Genomic DNA, 26295 nt, shown 5'->3' with positions numbered 1-26295 from the left:
TATATATATATATATGTGTGTGTGTGTGTGTACAAACGTACAAACAACATGTACGTTGTTTGTACGTTGTTTTTTTTGGTGTTTGGCTTAGTGTTATGTAAATTTTGTTTTTTACATTTACAGTTTTTTAATTTAAATTTAGTGTTATGTTAGAATCATTATTATACTCATACCTTTTGTTCTTTAATATTTTGAATTGTATTTAGCTTTATTTTTTTGTTTTTCATTTAAATGCTAAGTTTTGAAATTTTGTTGTATGCATTTGTCATTTTTATTTAATCTCTTTATTTTTAAAATGTGTATAGGTAGTATTTATAAAGTTTTAGCTTTTAGATTTGGATCTGTTTTTAGTTGTTTTAATACTACAATTACAAATCAGGGGTGGGCAAACTTGGCCCTTCCAGGCCACTTTCCTTCAGAGTTTATTCTGTAGTCCTCATTTGTAAGTCGCTTTGGATAAAAGCGTCTGCTAAATGACTAAATAAATAAACAACAAAGTGCAGATGTACGTGTGATGTAAGTATAAAGCCCTGTTCACACTAAAAAGCGACAAGCAACAGCAAAGCGACACAATCCCATTCATTTCAATGGGATTGTGTTTTGAAATTTTGTTGTATGCATTTGTCATTTTTATTTAATTTCTTTATTTTTAAAATGTGTATAAGTAGTATTTATAAAGTTTTAGCTTTTAGTTTTGGATCTGTTTTTAGTTGTTTGAATACTACAATTGATTGCTTCTGTAGTCCTCATTTGTAAGTCGCTTTGGATAAAAGCGTCTGCTAAATGACTAAATAAATAAACAACAAAGTGCAGATGTACGTGTGATGTAAGTATAAAGCCCTGTTCACACTAAAAAGCGACAAGCAACAGCAAAGCGACACAATCCCATTCATTTCAATGGAGAGCTGGCGATTTCCAGCGACACGAGTGACAGCGGCCGTTGGCGACCGGATGGGGCGTGTCCAGCGACGCGACAAAGTTCAGAATCCTTCAACTTTATGCAAATGAAGAAGTTAAAAGTCGCTGCTAGTATGAATGGGGCTTAAGAGATTTATTCAACATACAGTGCAGATAGCTTCACTGATTATAACGGGAGTGTTTTTTTATAAGTGCATAAACTCACGCTAGACTAAAGTCAGTGATGGTGTTTTTTGCTCGTTTTCTGTAGCTGCTGCTTGAATAACTGAGGAAATGTAATCATTATAATTAGTAACTTACAATGTTTCTAATAAATTATGTTAAATACAAATTCAGTCATATTAAAAATATTTGATATATTTAGTTAATGGATTACACTGACATTACGCTGCTGGAGTTGGACCACTCTCCGGCTATGAAAGAAATAGTGAATAAATAAATAAATTAGCATGATAATATTGTGTTTCGGCGATCTCACAGGCTGATGATAGGACGATACGACTACGGAGCATATCGCACAACACTAATATACACTGCCGTTCAAAAGTTTGGGATGAGTAAGATTTTTAATGTTTTTCAAAGTCGTCTCTTATGCGCGTCAAGGCTGCATTTCTTTGTTCAAAAATACAGAAAAAAAATGGTAATATTGTGAAACATCACAATTTAAAAACTGTTTTCTATTTTAATATGCTTTAAAATATAATTTATTCCTGTGATGCAAAGCTGAATTTTCATCAGCCATTACTCCATTCTTCAATGTCACATGATCCTTCAGAAATCATTCTGATATGATCATACTTTTCCAGACTCGTAGATTCTCAGACCATATTTAACATAAATGGTTCATACAGCATTATTTTCAGCTTTATATTTGGTATATAGCACAGTCATCTGTAAATATTTTTATTTTCTCAGGGGTTTTTCATTGATTTTCTTGCATACATACAGTAGATACAGACTTTTGCTATTCACATGCGCACGGGAATATTTTGCTCACTTACACATTACATTTTCTAGTTTTATAAACTATAACCCATTTCCTTTGTGCGTCACTGCCATACTAAGAAGAAAATGAGGGCATGGATGCACATGAATTAATAGAGATCTATTTGCTCAAAATTTGGCTTTCCTTAGGGTAGTACCCAGGGCCATCCTTAGGGGGGTGCAACTGGTGCAGTTGTACCGGGCCCTGCAGCAAACGGACCGAGGGGGACCCCCCCCGGAACGCGATCGGACCGAGGTGGACCCCAACCAAAAAAGTTCCTACCTGTGCAGTCAAAGATGTGCGATTATACTATCACACATCAACAATTAAAAAAAATATGAATATGTAGCCGCTTGCATTTAACATATTCAAGGACAAACACAGACCTTGCCTCGGCACAAGTGAGGGAAGTACACAAACCACAATCTTTTGTAAATCTTCTTAAATCTTTTTGCCCCTCAAATGCAATTATAAAAATGAGCCCATGCTTTGTTCATGTAATCCATGTTTGGATTAAGTTTGGAATCCATATGGTGCGACCACTGGCTGGTGTCAAATCAAGGCAATGAAAAACGTGTGAGAGAGAGGAGGAAGGGAGGAAAGAGGCAGAGGGATGTGACTTTTTGGAGATGTGTTGTGCTTTGACTATCTTTAGCCCCCAGTGAGACTCTGAGGCTTTTACTCATTACCCCTCCTTTTCCCTTCACTTTGATTTCCTTCACCAGTCTTCCCCTGTACGCAGGGTGTCACACAAGGGCCGGGCCTGCCACCTTTGGGGAGAGGTCAGTCTGAAATGTCGGTGGATGACGTATTACCACAGGGACTAAGATGAACAGATTTGAAAAACTAATGAGGATAGCTAACATTTCTGTCAGTTGTCACTGGCCCTGCCAATGCGAGCATGAGATATAAAACCCCCAGTGATTCGGCATGAAAAACATCTATCTGGAAAATAAAACACCACAAGAGACTTCTTATTTATCGGTCATGAATACGGTCGCCGCAAACAGACACGACAATGCAGATTTCTTGTGAAGTCCATCAATAAGACACTGGAAATCCAGCTGTTTCGCATTTCCCCACCGAAGCAACACTTAACCTTGGGCTCAGGAGTTTCACTCTTTGGCTGAGCTTAAAATGTGATTCACAGTTGTGACTGCCCATACAAATGCAGTTATTCCCTGGCTGCGGCATTGTAAACCCAGCAGCCTTACTGCATTTGTACCGCACTATAAAGTATAACTTTGACTCCTGTCTGACACTTCACAAAAAAATATGAAGCATAAAAGATAAAAGGGCTGTGACACGCTGACTTGAATCAAGCAGTCATGACAGAGAGACTTCAGCTGCATTCACACATAAATAGTGATGGTGCTGACTATCGATTAAAATTGATTCCGTTTTTACATAATCTTGAATGTTGGAATCAGAATGGAAAGTTTCTCCCTCCAAGTGTGTACTAACTACTTGTGGAAGTGACAGCTTCTATTTTTTCTGTTTTGTGGGTGGCATAAGGCACTTTTAATTAGTGATTTGTAAATCACAAATCACTAATTAAAAGTATATAATTTTATATATTATTCTCATGTAGTATCTAGTATAATTAGCATGTTTCAGGCTCATGTTGAAGGGCGTGGCTCTTCAATAGGGGAACTGACAGACATCCTACAAATATCTAATGACCTAACAAATAAGGCAAAATATTTAAAAACTTCAATTGCACAGAACTATTATAGTTCTCACAAAATACAGATTATGCATAAGAATGGGAACATTGCTCACAGCAATGGATTTGAAGTCTGACAGTAATTGTCTTGAAATCTGTTGAAGGCGGCGAATTTGTTACACAAGCGATGCTTTGATGGGGATGAATTTAGAGATGCAACTTCTCTGCAGCACGTTCAAGCATGCTGTCAGCATACCAAAACCCTCTCAGAGAAGAAAAGTCTCTTAAACCACCCCATTTCAAGCACAGCATCCTAAAATATGAAAGTTAAAAAAAAAACAAATTAGATGCACTCAGTGGTCCACCACCATAATCAGTTAGGCTGTCTATCCTGACTCATCTCTTCATTTAATTTAGTATGTCAAAACAACTCACATTTTGTTTCATGTTAGTCACAACTACTACAAAAGCAAGTAGATACAGTGCACAAAATCAATTTTGGATCAGGACTGGTCTGTGCATTTCAACAGACTTCTACAACAAAACCCCTAAAGGGCTTATCTGAATTAAATATATATATATAAAAAAAACACTACAAAAAATGTCTTAGACAACAAACCTACAATCACCAGTTTGCTTCAAGTCATGTGTGCTCTCTTCGAGATGCCATGTTAAACAAAAGAATAGCTAGTCTGGAGGAGTACAAATAATGTTCCATCATTTGTTTTGAAATAATTCCAGAATTTAAAATCTGCAACAGACGAGGGACAGTAATTGGCACTTTATGGAGCAGAAAACAGGTGCCTACCTCAATCAGTTTGTTGGCGTGCTCACGGAAAACTTGGGCATATTCCTTCACCTCCTTTTCATTACCATTCTTGGCAGCCTCGATCAATACCAGCAGTGGAACATTGGTCTCCAGAAAAGAGTCTGACACGTGGTCCATCACAGCCTTCCGCAGCTGAAATTATGAATACGCAAATAAACAAACCCTTAGCTAGTGTATGATCACTCAGAGCACCTGGGTTTGGTGTATTCATTTTTAATACGTAATGTAAACATAACATGCATTTAAAGAGGGAGTCATGATTTATTATTAAGGAGAAGGACGTAAAGTATTCTTGTTGACATCTATAATCAAAATAAATGTGATTCTGTGCACTGCTTCAAGGTGAACGGACCTGTCTGCGCAGGTCACGGGTCTTCTTAGTCATCCTGTCGATGGCAGTGTTCAGGGCATCGCTCTTCTCTTTATGTCCAGCCTGTGATAAAAACAAACAGAGGAAAATATACTTAGGCTCATTTAAACTTCTTATAGTCAGGCTCGCAGGGAAAAAGAAAAACGACAGGTGGGAGTTAAAGCTGAGGACTGAAAGGACAAGACAAACTTGTAAGATATGATGGATAAGATGCATTTTCTACAGAGGAAGAAAAAAAGTTAAACAGCATGAGTCACTTAGATGGTAACAACCCCGTGGCAAACATTTCATTTCATTCTTAAAAACTTTGTAGGGGTTTAGGTTCTTTTACCCCCCTTTGGCGATTATTGTTTCGTATGACTAACGTGACTTGTGGTACTGTCAGGAGGCACCCGCCCACATTCTTTCACCGACACATTTTTCAGCTCAAAAATACAGTTTTTGTCTGTCACATTCTTGAGCTGGGCTTAAGCAGTCCATGAAATAATTCATGGCACAAATAGCTCTCCTGTTGTGAAAGTACAAAAAAAAAAAAGGATGTAGGGCATAGGCACACTTAAAGATTAGTTAAAATGCGACAAATTCTTTTGAACTGGTGTCTGATTCTTCCATCCCCAACCTTCAAGGATTAAAATGTAAGTAAGGCACTTACATCTAAAAAACAAACCATTATGTGATGGGTCAGACAGCTTTTAACAATACACAAAGTTCAGAGGAAGGTAGGCAGGAGGAGTTAAGTCTGGTCAAGCAGAGTTCACATGTTAGCCAACACAATGATTGCAATTTATGTCGGAGATAAATCTGAGCAATTTCCACACTTTACAAGGCGTCCACTTGTCCGTCGCTTCAAGCCAGGTTGGCTAGTGTTGGGAGAGTGGATCTCACTCACATGCCCCAGACAAATTGCTCATGTGCAGTGGTGGGTAGGTAAATCTCCAACACAGGGAAAAGCCTGGGGGAAGGCCGTCACAGGGGCACAAGCAGCACAAGCGTGACAGTCAATGAAATATGGCAGTGGCACTGGCAGTTCGGCCCCCCTACATCCTCACCCCATTGTGTGGTACATGGTAGGAGGCAAGTGAACGCCATCGGCCTTAATACCCTACTGATTTTGTGCCAGTTGGATGAAAGCACTTCAGAGCAATGTAGATTCTCCAGTGTAATGGTGAGGGACTGTCAATTCTAAATCACTAACCTTCAGATCAGTTGCTCATCGAATTGAACAAAAATTACCTAGATAAGCGCAAATGGTACATCCATCCACAGCGCAACTAAGAAAACTCGACGGATATTACCTATATGATCGCATATTCCCCCGGAGGGCGAAATGACTTGGATCACTCAATATTGATTTTGCCTCGAGCAGCTCCACTTAATTGGCCAGTCATTTGACTCCTCACACTAGTTTACGTGGTGTTTTCACACATATAGTTAATGATGGTCAGGTAGAGCTGTGCTTTCAGCATGAACAAATCTCCCCAGTTTGGTGGAAGGAAAAAAAGATTTTAAAACTCCTCCTCAGCAGAGACATCCCTTGAGGGCAGATTACACACCAGTGAGAAAAGTATCTGTAAAAAAGTAGTATGACCTATGGAGAAAAACGACAAATAAATCATACGCACACAAAATGGCCCAGGTCATTTTAGAAAGTGACCACCCCAAAAAAAGAAACACAGATGTTCAAATTAAGCACAGTGGGTACAATGGCACGAAAGCAATTTTAGCACAACCCACAGTCACCGTGTGCACAGGAGAAACAATATAAATAAATAAATAAATAAATAGGGATTTGCCAAGCTACACACTTGGAAAATTAACTAGACAGTGGCTTATCTGAATAAAGAAAGATTTGTATAAATGGGCTGGTTTAGAGTCACGTTTACATTTAGATACCTATCGTCGCATTCAAAAACAGAAGACTGAAATCTGACATTGTAAAAAAGTTCAACTTTTTAACTTGACAAGGTCCTAAATACAACTCATTCCATGAGATCCTGGAAAAAAAAAAGTCACGTAATGCAAAGAGTCCAACTACAACAGACCAACAATTACACATAACAGGAATAATTTTTCACAGCAGGCGATTTGACATCTAGCAATAATTGTCCTGAAATTTACTGAAAGCAGAGAATGTGCTACAAAAGCAGTACATTGATGGCGGTAGCAGCATCGTTTTAAAGGGGAATTCAGAAAATGTCTTTGCAATGTCTTGATTTTTTAAGTCTGTGAGCAAACAAAAAAGTTGAAGTTTTTTATAAATAAGTAATATGAGATATATAAAAACATATACAAATACATACTATTAAAATATTAAATACAAACTAATAAAAATAAAATGACATTAAAAAAAAAGTTATTTTGGAATCAAAATAGTGGTTTTCAACCACCTGCTAATCTGATCTGCTAATACATACTCTTTCTCATCCATTTTTAGCCAGTAAGCATGATAGGCCGTCATCCAACATGTCAGGCTTGATTTCATTAAAAAAGGAACGTTTTCATTTCCATTACAATACATTCAGCAAACCCACATGAAGAAAAATTAGCCAAAGACAGAGGAGCAGAGAAAAATGCAGACAACAGCTACATTGTGCACGTCTTATGTTTAGTGAAATCTCCTGTGGGGCTATGCAGTGTGAATGCTCTATTAAGTCCAGCATTCAGACTCTGTCCCCACCACCGCAGATCGACAGGAGTATAAAAGGTCTCTGTGACGGCGGTTTGCTTGTGACGCGTTTCGTGTTGAAAACCTGAACGAGCGAAAGGGAGAGGGAGCAGAAGGAACAATCTGATTGCAAGTCATCGTATATCAAATGAAGTATCAGCTTCCTGTGCCAACTGAATTATATTGTAAACTCATTCATCAACACGTAATCAAAGTAAAATCACAAACAAAATAATTCAAAATCACCTAATATGTATTTTAATTTACTACTACAAAGTAGTAAATCACCCAGCTTCATCACAAACATATACATACATACTAGGGGTGGAACGGTTCAACTTACTCACAGTTCAGTTTGTATCACAGTTTTAGAGTCACAGTTTCGGTATGGTTCGGTATGTGCTATGTTTAGGGAAAAACTATACTGTCAAATAAAAATAAAGAAAATAAGAATAATCTAACTACAAAGCAACAGCACAAATAAATTCAATAGAGTAAAGATACAAATAAAATAAACAGTGATTTTCAAGTTTTTTTTAGGTAGGTCTAACATTAGTGTTTAGTTAATTAAAGATTAATCTTTATTAAAGTTACAAAAGCTCAAGACCAGTGAGTGATTTCCTTGTTGTTGCTGTATGATTAATATTAAGAAAGTGCTGTCACTTTAAGAGAATTCACTGATCCACTGCACTGATACAGTACTTTCAGCCGGCTATGTCTGCTAGGATACTCACCAAGACGGGCATTTTGACAATTTTTGTGTGAATTTATCTACTCAAACACAATACTTCAGAGAGAGCTTAATATTTGCGAGCTCTCTGAGGCGCGGGTTCACGCGCTTCGGATGAGCGCACGCACAAATCTTCTCACTGCGTGCAAGCTCGAGTCTTAAATGTTTAAACTGGCCAGGCTTAAATGGGTTTAGTTTAAACACAAATGTCAACGTGTGCTGTTCAGGTCTTGCCACGCGTGCTATCAGCACGATGACGGAATGACTGCTCACATTCCAGCATATGGCACTCGCATTGAACAAGAGTGAATGGTTTGTCCACGTTTGTTTTATTTCCCCATCGCTGTTGTTGTAATGTACTGGGAAGCCAGAATGCACATCCATCAACAGAAACATACATTAGCCAAACCCTGTTTGTTTTACATGTTTTTATTTAAAACAAACAATATTACAGATGCGTTGTCAGATTTCAGTTGAACCGCGGTAGTGCGTGCCGAAATGTGTGTGGAGAACCGTACGGTTCGATTTTTTACAGAGAACCATTCCATCCCTGGCTGCAACAAAAGCACAGAATAACATCTCAGCTCCTCTCCTCTGCCTTTCCCCTCACTGCATCTCCCCTTCCTTGGTGCCGAGAACTCCACACAACACAGCAGAGCCACATGGAACTGGCGTCGCAAGTGCAGCCTCAGCCTGCCATCAACAAGTTAGGGATGAAGGAGCTCGAGCAATGAAAGAGGAATGCGTGATCTTCAATTAACCAATTGAGCTGACATCACTGCGGTGGAAAAGGAAAAAGGCAGCTAAGGGACGAAGGGATCTGCTCAGCGGTGCTGCTTTGGATGCAAATCAACTTCAAATTTAAGGATTCTTGGAAGGCAAATAATGTTTGTCTTTTCTTAATCTGGGAATTAAATAGCAGGACTGAAAAAAGGTCAGACCGGACAAAAGAGAAAAAAAAACAGCATCCCAGGACATGGAATTCCTGAATTTGGTTCAACTGGGGGGGCACAGCACTTCTTTATTTCTGAAGAGCTTGATTCCTTTTGTATTTACCCAAAAGGTTTTTTTCTCTGTGGATTTCTCTTCCATCTGGCTGCTCCAAAAGTCTGCGGAAAAAGACAGTTGAATGCAGCCTCCGATGTACACAAAAGAATGGGTAAGTTAGCTCTTTTATTCACAGAGTCTGGACCTGAATAGGCAATGTAGTGAATAGGAGGGGGGACAGTGGTTGGCAGGGTCTCTAGAAACATCTATATATTTAAAAAGCGGCTTTCCTTTTTTTACTTAGTAGACTTATAATATTTAACAAGCAGTAATTTGCAGCAGGAAAAGGGGGAAAAATATAACTTACTAGCCACTTTATAAAAATGACAACAAAAAAATTTACGGCAAACTGGCATGGGAAAAAATTGAATGATAAACTGCATTATAGGAAAAAAATGTAATGAAACCTGTGAATAAAATGCTAATACTACAGTTCAAACATATGGATAGATAATTTATGCATTAAAATTACTTAAGCATAACTATCAGCGCAAGTCATTGAACATTCCCCTTAAACATTCTTAAAATTCTTGGATCAACTAGCAGATTGCATTGACTATGTTGACAAATACAGAGAGAGCGCCATGATAATGCCATTTCAATGATAATGGGGGAAAAAAAATGTTTCTGTGTACTGCAGAGATTAGATTTCCCTCCCCCCCCAGTTTATTTTCTTATCTTTAAACCCACCCAGGTTTCCATTCAAGGTGGCCATTGGTGGGACAAGCACCAGCGGCACTTTGCGTGATCAGCATGCTACTGTGCCTCCCTCCTGTGTCATGCACAACCTGCCCCCAGAAATGCCGATGTGAGGACCTGCAGTTTTACTGCGACACGCAGGGGCTCCTGGCGCCCCCAGACAGTGTGGATAAAGGGGCCCTTGGACTTTCGCTCAGACACAACAGCATCAGCGAGCTCAGCTCAGACCAGTTCTTTGGCTTCACCCAGCTCACTTGGCTTCACCTGGACCACAACCAAATAACCACCGTGCATGAGGATGCCTTCCAGGGGCTGTACAAGCTCAAGGACCTTAACCTGAGCTCAAACCGCATCACCAAGCTGCCAAACACAACCTTCATCCACCTCATCAACCTGCAGATCTTGGATCTCTCCTTCAACCAGATGACAGCTCTGGAGCCTGAGCTCTTTCATGGGCTCCGGAAACTCCAGATCCTACACCTGCGGTCAAACTCACTGCGCACAACGCCTGTGCGGGCCTTCTGGGACTGCCGGAGCCTGGAATACCTTGGCTTGAGCAACAACCGGCTCCGTAGCCTGGCCCGGAACGGCTTCGCCGGGTTAATTAAGCTGCGGGAGCTCCATTTGGAACACAATCACTTGACCAAGATTAACTTGGCACACTTCCCTCGTCTGGTCACCCTCCAGTTCCTTTATCTTCAGTGGAACAAGATAAACAATTTAACATGCACCATGGAATGGAAATGGACAACTCTGGAGAAACTGGACCTCACTGGGAATGAGATACGTGTACTCACCCCCGACGTGTTTGAGACTTTGCCCAACCTCAAGATCCTGATGCTGGATAACAACAAACTGACCAGCCTCGATACGCAAACCATGGATATGTGGAAGTCCCTAAATGTGATTGGGCTTTCGAGCAACCTTTGGGAATGTACCAAACGAATCTGCAATTTAGCCACTTGGCTGAGCACCTTTAAGGGTCGATGGGAGCATTCTATCCTCTGCCACAGTCCTGAGTACGCACAGGGTGAGGAAATACTGGATGCCGTTTACGGATTCCAATTTTGCCAAAATTTCTCAGCCCCAGTCATACTGACCAGTACCAGCACAGAGGCCATGCTCCCCGAGATCACAAGCTCCCTGTTCGGAAATATGCAGACCCCTACGCAAGACTTCTATGCAGAGGATTTTGGGAGCTTTACGATTGTCACTACTACTACCACCACCACACAACCCCCACGCACTGCCCTCGCTACTACCATGACAGTGGAGGGGGCAGACATTACAGAGGACTACTCTGCGATGGACAACACAGTGCTGACCCAGAGGGTCATCATTGGCACCATGGCTCTGTTGTTTTCCTTCTTTCTCATCATTTTTGTAGTGTACATATCACGAAAATGCTGCCCTCCCACTCTGAGGCGGATCCGCCATTGCTCGGCCATTCAAAATCGGCGACAGATGAGGACCCAGCAGAGACAGCCAATGGCGGACCTGGCCACACAGGTGCCCTATAACGAGTACGAGCCCAGTCATGAGGAGGGTGCACTTGTGATCATCAATGGCTATGGGCAGTGCAAATGTCAGCAACTGCCTTACAAAGAGTGTGAAGTATAAACTCTATTTATTCCTACAGTTTCTGGATTTAACCATTTGTCCATTTCAAAAGAAACAGGGTTTGCTTTTGGACTTTTTTCCCCCCCTTTTCAGTTTGTATGAAGAATATTTCTTTGAAATTGTTAGCTTTGGAAATCTATGAAAACTTGAGATGACTGGGATAAATTAGGAAAGAGGAAATATAGAGAAATCAAGTTTATTTTTGTAATACAAATGCAAAGGTTCATATCTAGCTGTGGCAATCAATCTCAGCAGAGGAAGGTTGGATGTGTCACAGCATCACCAGTTTGTGTATTATGTATTCTGCAGCACAGAGGAAATGAGAAATCTATAGCCAAACCGCCTGGAACCCTGAGCTCCAGAAAACCATTTATAAAATGACATATCTTCTGATAAATGGTGAAATTTTATTCCATGGAAAAATAGTGTTACATATGCTGAGCAGTGCAAATTTAAAAGAAAAAAAAAAACAAAAAACTTTTGGTGCACGTTAGCAACACTATAGATCTCACTCACACATTCACTTTTGGGGAGAGAAAAAAAACAAAAAAAAACATGGGCAAAAAGCATATTTTTTAAACATGCTCTAAATTGAAAAAAGTAGTGTTACAAATTGAGCCACATAATGAAATTTGAACAGGGAATTCAACCCACTCACATTATTTGGCTACCTTATGTGTCAGAAATGATCGTTTCACTTTGATAGAGTCTTAAATTTAAACTAATGAGAACACTTAACTGCCTTCCCGTTTTTGCATTTGGTTAAATTCAATAAACTCTGTCTTCTTCCTTGAAATCTTAAAGCCTAGCACTTTGTGTGAAAAGGTTAAGGTCCAATATGGCCCTGCACTGGTTCTATCAAAATGTCCGAACAAGCTCCCTCTATTACGACTTCAGCAGAAATGTACTAAAATGTTAAACAGAGGCAATCCCTCAATTATCATTGTGCATATATTCTTACATAAGATGGCTCCAAACATTGACATCCTCACTGTGATAGAACAATGCTGCTTAGATCACTGCATCATTAATTAATGGTAGAGACCATCAAAGAATGTTGTGAAGCAAACACCAGCGAGAACACATTCCTAGGGAGAGGGGAAGAGCTAGAAAAAGAAGGCATGCAGAGGACACTGACAATTGCCTCCTAAAAATACAGGCATACGTTTGCTGCACTGTTCAAACACAGCATAGAGCATAATCACACCTGACAGCTTCAACATTGAGTCAATTAAGCTCAGGGAAAATTTATCTAATATTCTATCACCCAAAACCTCTGCCCTGCAAGTTTCAACCTCCTTAGCCAGTACAAAAGCAGTACTTAAAAGGAAAAAAAGACAAGAGAGTTATTACTTCATAGCCTTGCTCCTTTTAGCCCATAAAGACAAAGAAGGCCTTTTTCGTCTGTGCAAGAAATATCCAGAGGTTCATACCAAGGACACTAAAGAAACAGAAACAGAGAGAAAAGCTGAAGTAAATTGTAGCGCAGCTCTCAGGAGAGCATGCAGAAGACGGCGAGAGGCTGGGTCAGGAGACATTTGTATGCAGCACTGAGAGGACAGACATTAGAATCAAACTAAAGAAGCCGCTACTGCAGAAGCTCTTTGTGTTGCAATCAGGAGTTGGGGGCAGGGATGCACAAGGGGGTACAGGGAACACAAACACTGGTTAGCATCTAATTGAAGTCAATGAGCATTTTAGGAGCCACCGACTGAGGCTAAATCAGGGTACAGAAGCCATTAGAGGAAAAAAGAACTGCATGACAAAACAGTGACTGACAACACCCTGGGCAAGAGCTGGAAAGCTCTGAACTCCACCCTAGTTGCGCCGCAATGAGGCTTATTGCATATTTTGAAAAAAAAAAAAAAAAAAAAGGTCATCAAGCTATATAGCTTAAGAAAAAAAGGCTAAAAATAAAGAAACATGTAGTCATATCCAGGCAGAGGTTTTTGGTGGACAGCTCAAAATCTGAGAAATTGGCATCTATATCAAAACCCATTGTTTGGTCACCTACATAATGACAGTAGAAAAAACGTGGGTAATTATCCAATACTGAAATTAAGCATGCCTGAATAGACTTATTAAATTTGTCCTCTAGAGGGTGCTGTAAAATACCATGAGTGAGGAACAGCTGCTATTCTGTTACACCAAATACACAAAATAATGATCTTTAAAAAAGCATCATATGACCCCTTTAACTCCAACCCTGCAAAACACAATTTTATGTTGGTAAAGACAAATAGAAAAGGAATGTAGGTCTGTGTAGCTGATCTATTCCATCCAGCCAGAGGAGTAGCTGAGAAATAACATTACAAAATGCATTTTTTAAATGCTGTTGGACTGAATGAGGAAAACTACAGCTAACATTTACTGAGCCAAGAACCTCCACCAATGGTGTTGCTTTGTTTTGGATTTAGTGAAGCTGACCTTTGCTTTCTGCATTCCTCAAAAACACCTTGCATTAAAGAAAACATGAACATCACCAACCATCCCAAAAAAAAAAACAGACAAGCCTCACATCCTGATCTGATAGTTTAGACATAAGTTGGGGAAGAACGACTTCCTAATGAAATAGTGACAAATACTGTAATCTGTGTAAATGATCAGCTTATAACCAATCACAAAAAAACACTGAACATGAACCCATTTGCACTCCTGTAAACTTTTTTTTAAGTTTAAAAAGGGGGGGGGTTATCTTGCTATACGCTGAAGTCCTGCTGCTCATTCTGGCCAACCCAAAAACTTCTTTGTGCAAAAATGAATGCTTCTCAGCCTCCTCTCCCCAAAGCCCCGCGTTTTCCTTTTGTATTGTAGTATGTACTATTTCATATCTGTATAGTGGGTAAAGATGTGGCCAACTGAAAATATCTTTTTTTTCCCTTAAGACGTATATTTTTTAAATAAAAATGTTACAATTTATAAACGTTTTGGTCTAATATGCTCTTTAGGTACCCAAGATCTTACTTGCCTGTATACTTGCCTTCCTTTTAAATATCTTCTACACAAAGGATTGTAGAAACTCTATCATGTATCAAACATGCTGAATACAGAGATGGCTGAAAGGCTTTTAAGGATGCTGCACTCAGGGTATTTGGTCTGGGCTTCAGACAAGGTGCCCTTCTGAAGTAAATGGCTTCTGATATCATTAACATTATCATAACCCGGCACTCACCTGCCCTTCTTAAACCGAGATATCAACCGGCCTGAATGACTGGCATCAAACGCAACAGCATGACCAAGATTCAACTCTAGCCTACAGCAGAATAGTGTTCAAATCAGCTTAAAAATGCTATTATAAATACAAAATGATTGACATTGGTTGAAAATGATTATCTAGTCAACTGGTTCTTGATTTAAATATGATTTAAATAGTGGTAGGTTGGTGGACGGTGGCAGAAAACCAGCACAAAAGTTTTGTAGGAGAATTACATGTGACTAGGGCTGTCAAAAAATAAATAAATATCCAATTTCGAATATTCGTCAAATTTGAAATAAAAATCCACATTCGAATGCAAAAACGTTGCATTCGAATTTTAGGTGTGCGTCAGGCAGTATTATCAGTAGCGCACAAAATGCGACGATGATGTAAGTGTCATTGCATTTTAATGCTTTTGTTAGTCTATCCAGTTGAACCCACTAGATGCGGCGCTGCTACGTTGTTCAGATGTTGTTTACGTCAAAACCGAAACCAAGCCGTTCACACAGAACGCATATTTATCGCATTTTCTAGAGGGACATCGATCACCGTTGCACTCGCGTCTCGCACAAGAGAGCCGCATGTTTAGAGAGCTATGTAAAATTAATGTAAGTTCAACTTTTAAAATACATGTCTCAAGACTTTATGGCAGTTTTCTCCATCCCACTGCATCTCATGTTTTTAAATTAAAAAATTATTCTTTGTGATTGGTTTTCGGTCCTTTGTATTAAACTATACATACATGCATGATGACGTTTTGTTTCTAATTGTTTAAGCAACTTATAAATTATATAAGGTTTATAAACATTATTTTAAACATTATGCACTTTTTTCAAAGATAGTCGTGTTATTTTATTATGCTTTGAAGAAATGTGCATAATATTTTGCTTGATGCACCCTCTTGTGGCCTCAGGAGAGAAGCCAAAAGCTTTTTTTCCCCCTACCTGAAATTATGCCTTTTAAATTCGAATATAATTTGAATATTGATATTTAAGTAAAAAATTTGAATTTAGTTTTTCAGCCATTTTGACAGCCCTACATGTGACCATTACTTCTCTCAAGTGAAGTGCAGCATATATACATATATTCTCTGAGGTTTTTTTGGTGAGCAGAGAATGTAAAATGGTGCTGATGCATGACACCACCAGTGGGAAATTACTGAGGTCTCAGACGCTCTAGAAATACTCTTCAAAAAAATTTTAAATGAAAAGGCAAGTTAGTCACTCTGAACCCACATTACTGATTTTCATCCAAAACTGTATTATTCTGAGAAAATAATTCTGTAAAAACTGAGCTTTGGCCAGGAAGAGGAAGAATTGTGCCCATACTGAAGCGGCAAAAATTTTTTTTTTTTTTTTAAAGTATATATATATAAAAAAAAAAATCTAAAATATAAATATCAAATAACCCAAATTAAATAAATAAAATATAGCTATATTATACAGCCTAGAGAGAAACCAGTGATTTACTCAATAACACTGCAGCTGCAGCCTCTGGAGGTTTCAAAAGTGTGAGGGCGGCAGCAAGCATATGCCACAGCAGCTACCCAACGGTGTTATATACTGTGCACTGAACAAGTACTGCAGGGCAAGCTGGAAGAAAACCAATTTCCAGTGCAGAATGAAGGGGACCAAAAACAAATAATATCCCGACTGTTACTGTATGCCTAACCTTGGGAGTCCAATACATCAGGCACAGTGAATATCAGCTTTTATGTAGCCATTTTTAATGTTTTTTCTATAAAGAATACATTCATCCATCCAGACACTTGAACAACAATATTTCGTGTGTCATCTGTGATTGCTGCCTCAAAGTTGAAAGATTTTATATCTTTTGTAAATCTCAAGGTCTTGTAATCCAGACAACAGAATTGATTTTAATGATTTTACTGCAGGCGTAAGCTAAAGAGAAGCGATTGGTCGACTCCCTCCGGGTAGCTGTTGACCACTGGTCCACCGATGTTGTGCCTATAGGCATTTTCTATGGAGAAAAAGGAAAGTTGTTGGGGAGTCGGGGGTGGGGGGCAGGATGGCTGAAGCTGAACATAATTTATAGAGGACAGCCATTTCTTGGCCAGACAGAGTGTGTAAGAGAAAAGGCTTTGTGACTACAGAGGCTTCAGATGCAGCAGCTTTCTAAGGCTTTTCACTCACTGGGAAATGAAGCTATTAACTCCAAAGGTCACTTTTAATTTGGTTGCGGCCCTACATGGCAGAGGTCTGTCCTCGTCTGAAGAAATGATAACTGAAATGATTTAACTCAATTTAAGTACACTAAGATGAACATAGGAAAGTGAGAGGACATTGTGAGTCCCAACTTTGCGCTTGAACTGTACGCCATGTTCCCAATTACGAAGGCTAATTTAAACCCTGCAGGAAGACACCGAACACATACAAAAGAAATGGCAACTCCGAGACCAGATGAAAATGGACTAATGCTTTTAGAGGATTTCTTATTGTACCATAGCAGTCGCTCCAAACGTTAATTTGCTCCCTCTGTTTTCAAGTCTACGAAAAAGGGTCTTCTTTTTCTCTCTGCATCATTTCCTTAGAGCTCAGGGCTCTCAGGGATCCCAAAGGATGAATGGACACGTCTCTTCAAAACAAGTCTCTCAAAATGAACTATATTAAACCAAAGGGCCGAAGCTCCATTAGCCACCAAGGATAGTCATCCCTCATCCACTCCCTGATCAAAGCGGTCAACAAAAAGGAAATGATAGCAAGAGGCGCAATGCAGCTCAATGAACCAGCTACCGAAAAATAAAAGCATTTTTTCGTTAGATTCAGCTGAAGTACTTCTGCCCTTGGATGTTAAGATGATACCAAATGTTGTAGTGCTAATTACTAGCTGCGCATGTCAAGCGCACAACCTCTATGCTGCAAATGCACAAAGATAAATACGGATGAAGTCCCATGAATAGTTTTTTTAGCTGACACAATTTTTTTGCACATCTAGTCATACATGTAATCATGCTGTGATGTTATATTAGCCGATTTCTTGGTTTGAAAAAAAAAAACTAAATGATAGCTAAAAGATCTAGGAATGTGTGTATTAGTAATGAATGACTTTTAAATGTTCATTTTAGAGCTTTAGTTTATAATAATGCAATGATGCAATGCATGGCAACAGATGCACAAAAGATAACTATAGGCTTGAGTTTAAAGAGCATTTAAATGTACATAAAAGCACCAGAAAGAAAAAAGAACCAGCCATCACATTTGATTTCTACATTGTTAATGATGATGACCTACACTATGTCACTACAGTAGATGTGGAGACGCAGGATTTAAATGACAAAATGCTCTATTTATCTCGCACATGGTTGCCAAGGAAACAATGTTCAGCCAAACCGAATTCGTGTTCATTACCATCTAGAGTGTGACGAACAGAGACATTCATTATGCTTGTTCTGACTAGAAGTAACTTTATGCAGCCCTATTCACGAGAATGTCTTACACATCTAAGCATCAGAGGAAAGTAATACCAGATAGCAACGTGCACACTGAGCTAATGCAATGAGTCAGAGCTAATCCACAGCAGCAGGTTAAGAAAAGGACCCTAATAACACTGACATACCTGGTCTTTGACTTGTCAATAGAGGTGACCTTCATGCTACAAGGCTTAGTAACAAAAGCAGTTACACAATCGAATAGAGAAGCATTTTCTAGCCTGCAATACCATGCCATCAGAAACAGTCAAGCTGAAAACAGCACACTGATGCGGCACATGGAAGGGCTCCCACCGCCACCCACAAGATCTTCATAATCAAATATGATGCAAGCGTGCTATAATTACTTCTATCTGGATTCCATCACAATTGCCCATTATTTCTCGGTGCCACAGGTGAAACATCTGCACCGCACTCATCATTGACTCGCTGAATACAGTCAAGAGACCATGTGCACAATTTAAGTAAATCCAATTACTGCCTCGAACCTCTTGAAGAGATGCTCTTGAAAAGCAATCAGATATATCGAAGGGCAAATTACATTGAGATCTTAAGTTAAGACCAGCCAGATGCTATGACTATAGCCCATTTCTTCCAGTACCACTCCATGTCTATTCGCTCAAAAACAAGCCTTTTCAACCAGGCCAGAAGCAATAAAGCAACCATTTGCAGGCACAAGAAAAATGCTACTGGGAAACTCAACAACCTACAGGCTTCAAGGTCTCAAGAGCTGCATATGCTTGAAACATTTAATATGAGCTTCCAATTAATCTTGAAAACGCTTACCAGGGAGGACACATCGATCTGGAATCTCGTCAGCAAATACCTCTGTAACATTTACTGCTTTCCACATTTTAAAGTTGCTCCTCCCTGGAGATATACAAGTGGAGGGAACTGCCAAAACCCTGTCTCGAGTCCAGCCAAACTAGTTTCTTATTCAGTCATCATAAATAGTTCACAGTGTAGGATTTTGAGAAGCAATTCTAAGTGTAACATAAGTACATCAATATCTTTAAATGAAAAAAATCACATGCATAAAAAGGTCCATTTGCACAATTAATCAGTATTTATTTTGTTGACAAAAAATACAATCAACTTTAATGAAGACGAGAAAAATTAGCAGATTTTGAAATTCGAAATTAGATTTTGAATTAAACAATTAAAATGGCGAGGAAATAGCACAAATTATTGGCATTGTTTATTAAATATAAACAATGCCAATAATGGTTTTAAAGTAAACTGAGATGAGTATTATTGATTCAAATAATCAAATCATAATAAATGTCAAGTTTAAGTTAATATAAAATGCTTGAATATTTTGAAGACTTTCATCTTGACTAAATGTAAACATTTTTAAAATGTAGTTCTGTCGACTAAAATTACATGCCATTTTAGAGTAAAAGTGATTTTACTTTATGAATATGACAAAATTGAAAGGATTTTTATCAAAAGACAAAAAAAAAGTAAAAAGTTTTAAAAAAGTAAAAATTAACATTACTAATGACAGCTATCATTAAAAAAAAACCTTGTTAATTTCCCCTTTTGATTCAATTGAATAAATTTACAGCACTGCAGTTTATTTAGAAACTTGACTTTTCCAACAGTGACATGTCACTAGAAACGACTCGATACATTATGTATAAGAGGGTGACCTTTTCATTTCAAACACAACGTGCACCAAAGAAGGTGCATGATAGCTAGGGCTGGGCAAAAAATCGAATGCGATTTTCATGCGAATCTCGTCAGTAAAGCCGCTTCTGGTGATTAGTAGTAAATCTCCAGCACATGCTTTCAGATGGAGCGGCATTTACTACACAGAGCCGTAGATCACTGACAAGCTACACAAAATCGCGTTCAAAATCGCAGGCGATTCATAGCTGATGATGTAATTTGAATGTACAGCATGATGTACAGCAATTGCACAGCCCTAATGATAGCCATTCCTCAGTATTCTAGAGAGGTCTGCAAAACTGGACAACATGTAGTTACTAAGCCTCGGCTCAGGACTGAGGGGCAGAGAATGGGGCATGTCAAGCTTTGCAGCGTTCATCTGTCTTCACAGAGCAATCAGTTGTGGCATCCAGTCGCTGTTGGCAAATCGTACAGAGCGGTTAATAAACATGGCATGCTATCTGTCTTCATACTGTCAACTTTAGGTTGAAGTCTGCCATGAGGCCGATTCCAATGTGGGTTATTGAACCTCGAGGGTTTGAATACCAATGCTCTTGTTCACAGTGGGGATCTTTTCTCGTCCTTCGCACTGTCTGCTCTGATGATCTATAAAAATGAAAAAGCGGTGTCACCAGCAAAAGGTGACAAGATCTTTTGATTTATTAAGAATGTTCAACACAAATTTATGCAACCGTTCACGTGCCCTAATTATCAGGGGAATGATCCTTGGCCACTTTGAATACAAGCCCATGTGTCAAACTAGCAGAGCATATCTTTGACACAGTGGCACCTTTGCAAGAGTTTTCAGTATATCCCAGATGATGAGAGAAGACATGAGCATGACTTAATGCTTCAATCATTATTAAATCTTACAGAGAGAAAGTTCTGCTGTGCAAGGAGAAATCTAATTTCTTAAAATGTTCACCTCCTGCCCTTTCAATTTTTGATTCATTAATATTCATGCTATGACTGCTCCTTTGAGTCCATTCTGGCCAAAAGAAAAAAAAGACACTACATACCTAAAGCCTAACATCTCTCCATAGATTAAAGGAACCATACACCAAAGGAGCAGTATCTCAAGCAATTCACCAATAATGCAATAATCTATTTTCGGTGATAATTTTAAACAACAAAAGAAATTGCTAATTTAGCATGCACTAACCATACAACAATAGCTAGCACTGTGTTAATTTCAAAGCTCATTTCAGAAAGACCCATTCAAAGATACTGAAAAACTCTGTTAATAACCCAGACCTTGTGCTGAACCCAGTATAAAATGGTCGCCCTTGAAAACGAGCCACACATCACAATACGTTTGTGACGTATTCAAGACACACAAGGACCAGCACAGGCTATTAACTTTTAATCTGCCATTCGCAAAACAATCCTACAAAGTCAACAGCTTTAAATGTCTCATAAAACAAGCAGCTTACAAGATTTTTTATGTGGATGCTGAGAACAACAAGAGCTTAAGCATGTGTCTATATAACACATGAGCTAAATGGACATGTAGCAGCACTCTGAGAAACATTGCAATCTTGAAGACTGTAAAAGAGCCAGTGTGACAGGAATCAAACCAGTGGGACCATTAAATAACCATTTCTCTTCAGATCTTGACAATATATCAGGAGAAAATGTGTTTTTCTATGTTACCTATGAGGTCAATGATGCCCTTGACAGTCACAACGGCAAAATCCTAAGCCTCTTCTGAGGCCAACCCAGTTTAGAGTCAGAAATGCTACATCACCAAAGTGAATGTGGGCAAATGCCATTATCCATGACAGCAATATTTAATAGCCACTAGTCTGAATCATTCTGTCCTTGGAAAAATATCAAATATTTCCATTCTATGGTATATTTGAAAGGAAAAGAGCTGAGACGCTTCCCTAACAGTTTTCCAGCAAAAAAAATACAGTTGTCTTGTTCTAACAAATGCTCACTAGATCAAAACTAAACTGAAAGATCCATGCTAGCTTTTGAAGCTTGAGCAAGCCATTGATTTCTGTTTCTGAACCATTCAAAGGCTTGCGGTCTGTGCACCTCATAAACAGCTTTGTCTAACACTGCAAAATTTGGTAAAATGAACAGCAGAAAAACAAACAAGCATTTGGATAGATCTTTTCTCTTTTTTGTGAGCTGCTTCATTCTGGGTGTGTGTATTTTATTGCTATGACTGTATCCCCTGTGAATGTTATATCTTTAAAAAAAAAAAAAAAAAAAACATCAATTATGATATAAAAAAAATTATACATAAGATATTAGGTGTGAAAGTACTTACAAAACAAGTCATTAAAAATGGGTGCAATATAAAGCCAAGCATTTAAACTAAAAGATAAATCACCCTGGTTCATGGGGCTTGGTGGTTTCTGAAAGCATGCAGCACCATTTGTGTTTGGGTCAAACTAATTTAAATATTTGTTTTCGGGGGTTCAGAGGCAATTAATCTTGGCCTAACCTTATTTATCAGCAGGAAAACAACTTATTCGGTTCCTCTGGATATTTATTAAATGCAATTACAAGACATTTCAGGAAGTTTGTAATGCAAATTCCCAGGATCACCTCTCTTAGATTAAAAGTCTAAATGTTGGTTTAAATGTAGCTTTAAACAGTGAACTGCAACTGCAGTCCCTAGCGGAGCAGAAAACCATTTCAAATATTTCTAAAGCAACTATACTTTGTGTTTGAGGAGCACTCAATGATTCATCCTGTTTCTCCAGAAAGAGACAATGCATTAAACACACTCGCTTGCATTTAAAGTACCTCTTTTCGCTCTCTTTCCTTAAGCATTGCTGGGCTAGAATACATAATTTGGATTTTTACTGTCATTTAAATGTACAAATCACAGTGCATTTGAAGGACTAAAAGAAAATGTGTGCACTTTTTTTTCAATCTGCAGAGAAAATAAGCAGCTCAAGGTCACAGTCATGTTAACACGCAATCACCCTTAAGCAGGAGGCATTTAATCTTCATTTGGAAAGGACAAAGGGAACATCCTTTATGAATTTAAATATCTTTGTTCCTTCAACCCATTGTTTGAATTACAGTGTCTACAACCTGGAAGTGGCCAATGTCATGACAGCTTGAGATAGTCTACACTGGGCGCTGCACATCACCATAGAATGCTTACTAAAATAAAGTTAATGAAGTCAGTTTATATTTTGCATTTTTATTTTTAACAAATATAGTCCTATTTTATTCTATTTATTGAGCTCTATAAAAGTAAAATAACTTCCCTCTTCTTAGGGTGGAATAATGTCTTGGCAAGGTCAGAATCATGGACAGGTGGAGATGTGGGTGGCCCTGTTCCCAATGATGGCTCAAATACATTCAGTACATACCAATTAGGGCAGGGCGATAAAACGACAATAATTATCATGATATAATTTTCCTTGATAAAACGATAAGAGTTCGATAAATGTTCGATTTAATGTTTATGTGCCAAAAGCAGCACAGCGCCACACAGACCATTTATCCGCTAACTGCACCATAGTATTGTGGGATATTAATATTGAATTGCATTATATTATTAATGTAGACATGTATTAAATGCATTAAAGGAGTAATGGAATATAATTACAGCATTTTTGTGATTAAGCTATATCGTTTTTGCATTTATACTAAATGTATTTAGACTACTGTTTTTCATTCAAATATCTAGAAACCTTATAGTTACATTTTTACCATGGTATTGAGGTGCTATATGTGTGGATTTAACAGTGGTTATCATGATCTAAATGTATGAAAGACCAATGGTTAATTTTAATAAAATTCAAACAATACAAAAATTAGGTTGTTACAATTTTCAAGGATGTTACTGTTTTTGATAATGAACAAATTTACATCTGCATTCTAACTCGAGCTACTACTACTGTCAACTGCAAACTGTGCTGAAGAGACGCGTCATTAAAGTCAGGCAACACAAACCTGTTTCATGATTTGAAACAATATCACTCATTAGAACATGCAGAAACTAATAAATTAATTTTTCTATTAAGATATTTATTTTGTTAAGGAAAAATGACTGGAAGTGTAAAGAATAATTCAAACGCATGAAGTGTTTGCCATGTTCTGGCCATAAAGCGTTGTTTAAAACCACAATTAACAGTCTGGTTTCTACAACCTTCACTTAGGAGTAAAAATCTGCCTTTAAACTTGAAAGAAATAAAGAAAGATTTGAAACTTATTGTGATAATTATCGATATTGACTTGTATGAAAAAATGTGTGAATTTTTTTGGCCAAATCGCCCAGCCCTAATACCAATTCACTGAACACATACACCTTGCAGCCTAGCCGGCATGTCTTGCCCTCAACAAGGGAAAAAATAAGAGTGATTTGTAACTTTCAAATAAGGCCTATGATTAAGTGTCTGGAAAAGTACATCTGACAAGAAAGGCAACTGCGACAGTGACATGCACTTACTGAGCAAAAGGCAAATTATGACCAGTGTGAACGTACAACAAAATTTGCCAGATGGAAAATCAGTTTATATACCCAATAGGAAAACTGGATTAAAAACATTTTGGAGGACAAAGTGAGCTATTAGGATGACACTGACTACCAAAAACACTGCATATGCAGACACCCACTATTAGTTTGATGGGCCACAAGAGAACATTTGTTTAGTTATGTGCCTTCAAATTGCCAAATTCACAACACGCATAACAAATAGCACCACTACTTCAGAAAGCACTGATGCATTATTTGTCAAACTGATCATGCAATTAAACAGAACCTAAACAGAAAACTGTAACAGAGTTGCAACACACTTTAAATTAATATAAAGTTACTTTCAACCACCCTGATCAAAGAATACTTAACAGTAGGGCTGAAACGATTCCTCGAATACCTCGAGTAACTCGAATACAAAAAATCATCGGCTTCGTTTAGTCCATTTACTGTAACTACACACGGAACGCCGTGTTTCCCCATGGACCATTATTACTGACGCACAACCCGATAAACGCAGGACCAGACCATAAACTGTATAAAAACAGGGACCAGCCTTTAAAAAAAAAAAGTGCTGGACATATTTAAGACCGTAAATCAATATGGTGGCTAGTTATAATGTCCCTACGTTAGCTATGTTTTGTGAAAGACTAAACGCCATTGTGCAAAAAAAAAAATACCACAGAAAGAAAGTTAGTCAATATCACACGAAGAGTGCCAGTTTTCACCTCTAAAATCAGCATGATTACAAATGTGATTTTATTCAACAGTTCAATAAACAAGAAGGTAATATTATGAGACTCACGTTTTAGACACTATATTGCCTGGTTTTGCTTTATTTTGCAAACAAAAAAATTCCAAACACAGCCACAGCGCTGTTTTGTGTCTCTGTGCAACATGACAGCGTTTCTTTCCTGAATGAATCACCCGTTTAAATGATTCGGTTCAATCGCAATGACTCACTTCTTAACAGTGACTTGCTGCCACCTACTGGCGGTTTTAATTTCACATTTAACGTATCTTTTCGTTTTTTAAATAATTTTAAATATCAGTATTCAATGTTTTATGTTTAAAATAACAAAATATTATGCATTTGTAACGGCAGGTTAAATGCATTCATGTCCCTCTGTGTGGGAAATTATCCCATGCAGCTTCTGTGTTTCCTCTGCATTGCAAAGATGAATTTTAATACTGATATCATTTGTTTGGCAACCCCCCAAATGTCTTTTATTCTAATTGACTGATTAAATGTAAGAATTTGACTCAAAAGATGATGCACATTTTAGAAAAAAAAAAAGGCTTTATAAAGGTAAAAATGACCATAAAATGTAAAAAATCAATTTAAACTTATTGGAACAGATTAATTTCTATCACTGCTGTGAACTGACCCGCACACAGAATATGAAGGATATCAAAAACAAGTTTTACACACACACCAGTACGTATAGAGACATTTAAAAGGGTTTATTCTCCAAATAACTAATTTCATATTGCAGAAAAATGTGTTTAAAAATTGTGTATGGTCTCGTTCTTTTTCCAAGCTACCTTCCTGTCCACTGATTTTTGCCTCTCACAAAAGCCACAAAGCCTTCCAAGAAGACAGTAAAGGCTTATGTCATGCTTGAGCTTTAGTTAGGCTGAAACTTGAAAGTTCCGTTGCACGACATAAATGCAATGTTTAGGTATTATTATTATTTGGATTATTATTATTTAGATTTATGCCTTAGTTTTAGTTTGGACTGTTTACCTTTTTTAAAGTAATGTGAAATTGATTTTTGTATTTTTATTTATTTTATTTTTTTATTTATATATTTTGTATTTGCATTTTGAATGCAATTTGGCAATTAAATACATTAAATGGGTTCAGTTTTCACGGTTATTAATGCATGCAATTTCAGCAATAAAAATGTTAATTTTTCTAAAAAGAAAAGAAATTAGTTGTTTATTTTAAGAGATCTATCTTATTATCTCTTGCATATTTAGTATTGCTCTTTAATAAAGAAA

At 38.0% G+C, this 26295-nt stretch overlaps 2 protein-coding genes across 2 annotated transcripts in view; one reads left to right on the top strand and one right to left on the bottom strand.

Moving 5' to 3' along the window:
* ctnna1 (catenin (cadherin-associated protein), alpha 1) overlaps positions 1–26295 on the bottom strand; it is a 126193-nt gene that overhangs the window by 42756 nt on the left and 57142 nt on the right. Inside the window, exons 8-9 of the mRNA XM_016440004.1 lie at positions 4751–4831; positions 4378–4530 (exon numbers count right to left, since the gene is read on the bottom strand). Of these exons, the coding sequence (XP_016295490.1) occupies positions 4378–4530; positions 4751–4831 (234 nt within the window). The remainder of the gene's footprint in view (positions 1–4377; positions 4531–4750; positions 4832–26295) is intronic.
* Positions 8724–11610, top strand: lrrtm2 (leucine rich repeat transmembrane neuronal 2). Its single transcript, XM_016440005.1, has 2 exons — positions 8724–9322; positions 9905–11610. The coding sequence occupies exons 1-2, from the start codon at positions 9319–9321 to the stop codon at positions 11527–11529; spliced, it is 1629 nt and encodes a 542-aa protein (XP_016295491.1). The 5' UTR covers positions 8724–9318; the 3' UTR covers positions 11530–11610.

This window comes from Sinocyclocheilus anshuiensis, unplaced genomic scaffold (assembly GCF_001515605.1).
Source record: "Sinocyclocheilus anshuiensis isolate Anshui unplaced genomic scaffold, SAMN03320099.WGS_v1.1 scaffold103, whole genome shotgun sequence".
Lineage (NCBI taxonomy): Eukaryota > Metazoa > Chordata > Actinopteri > Cypriniformes > Cyprinidae > Sinocyclocheilus > Sinocyclocheilus anshuiensis.
Note: the sequence above shows the minus strand (reverse complement) of the source record. Positions and strands in the feature narration are given on the sequence as shown.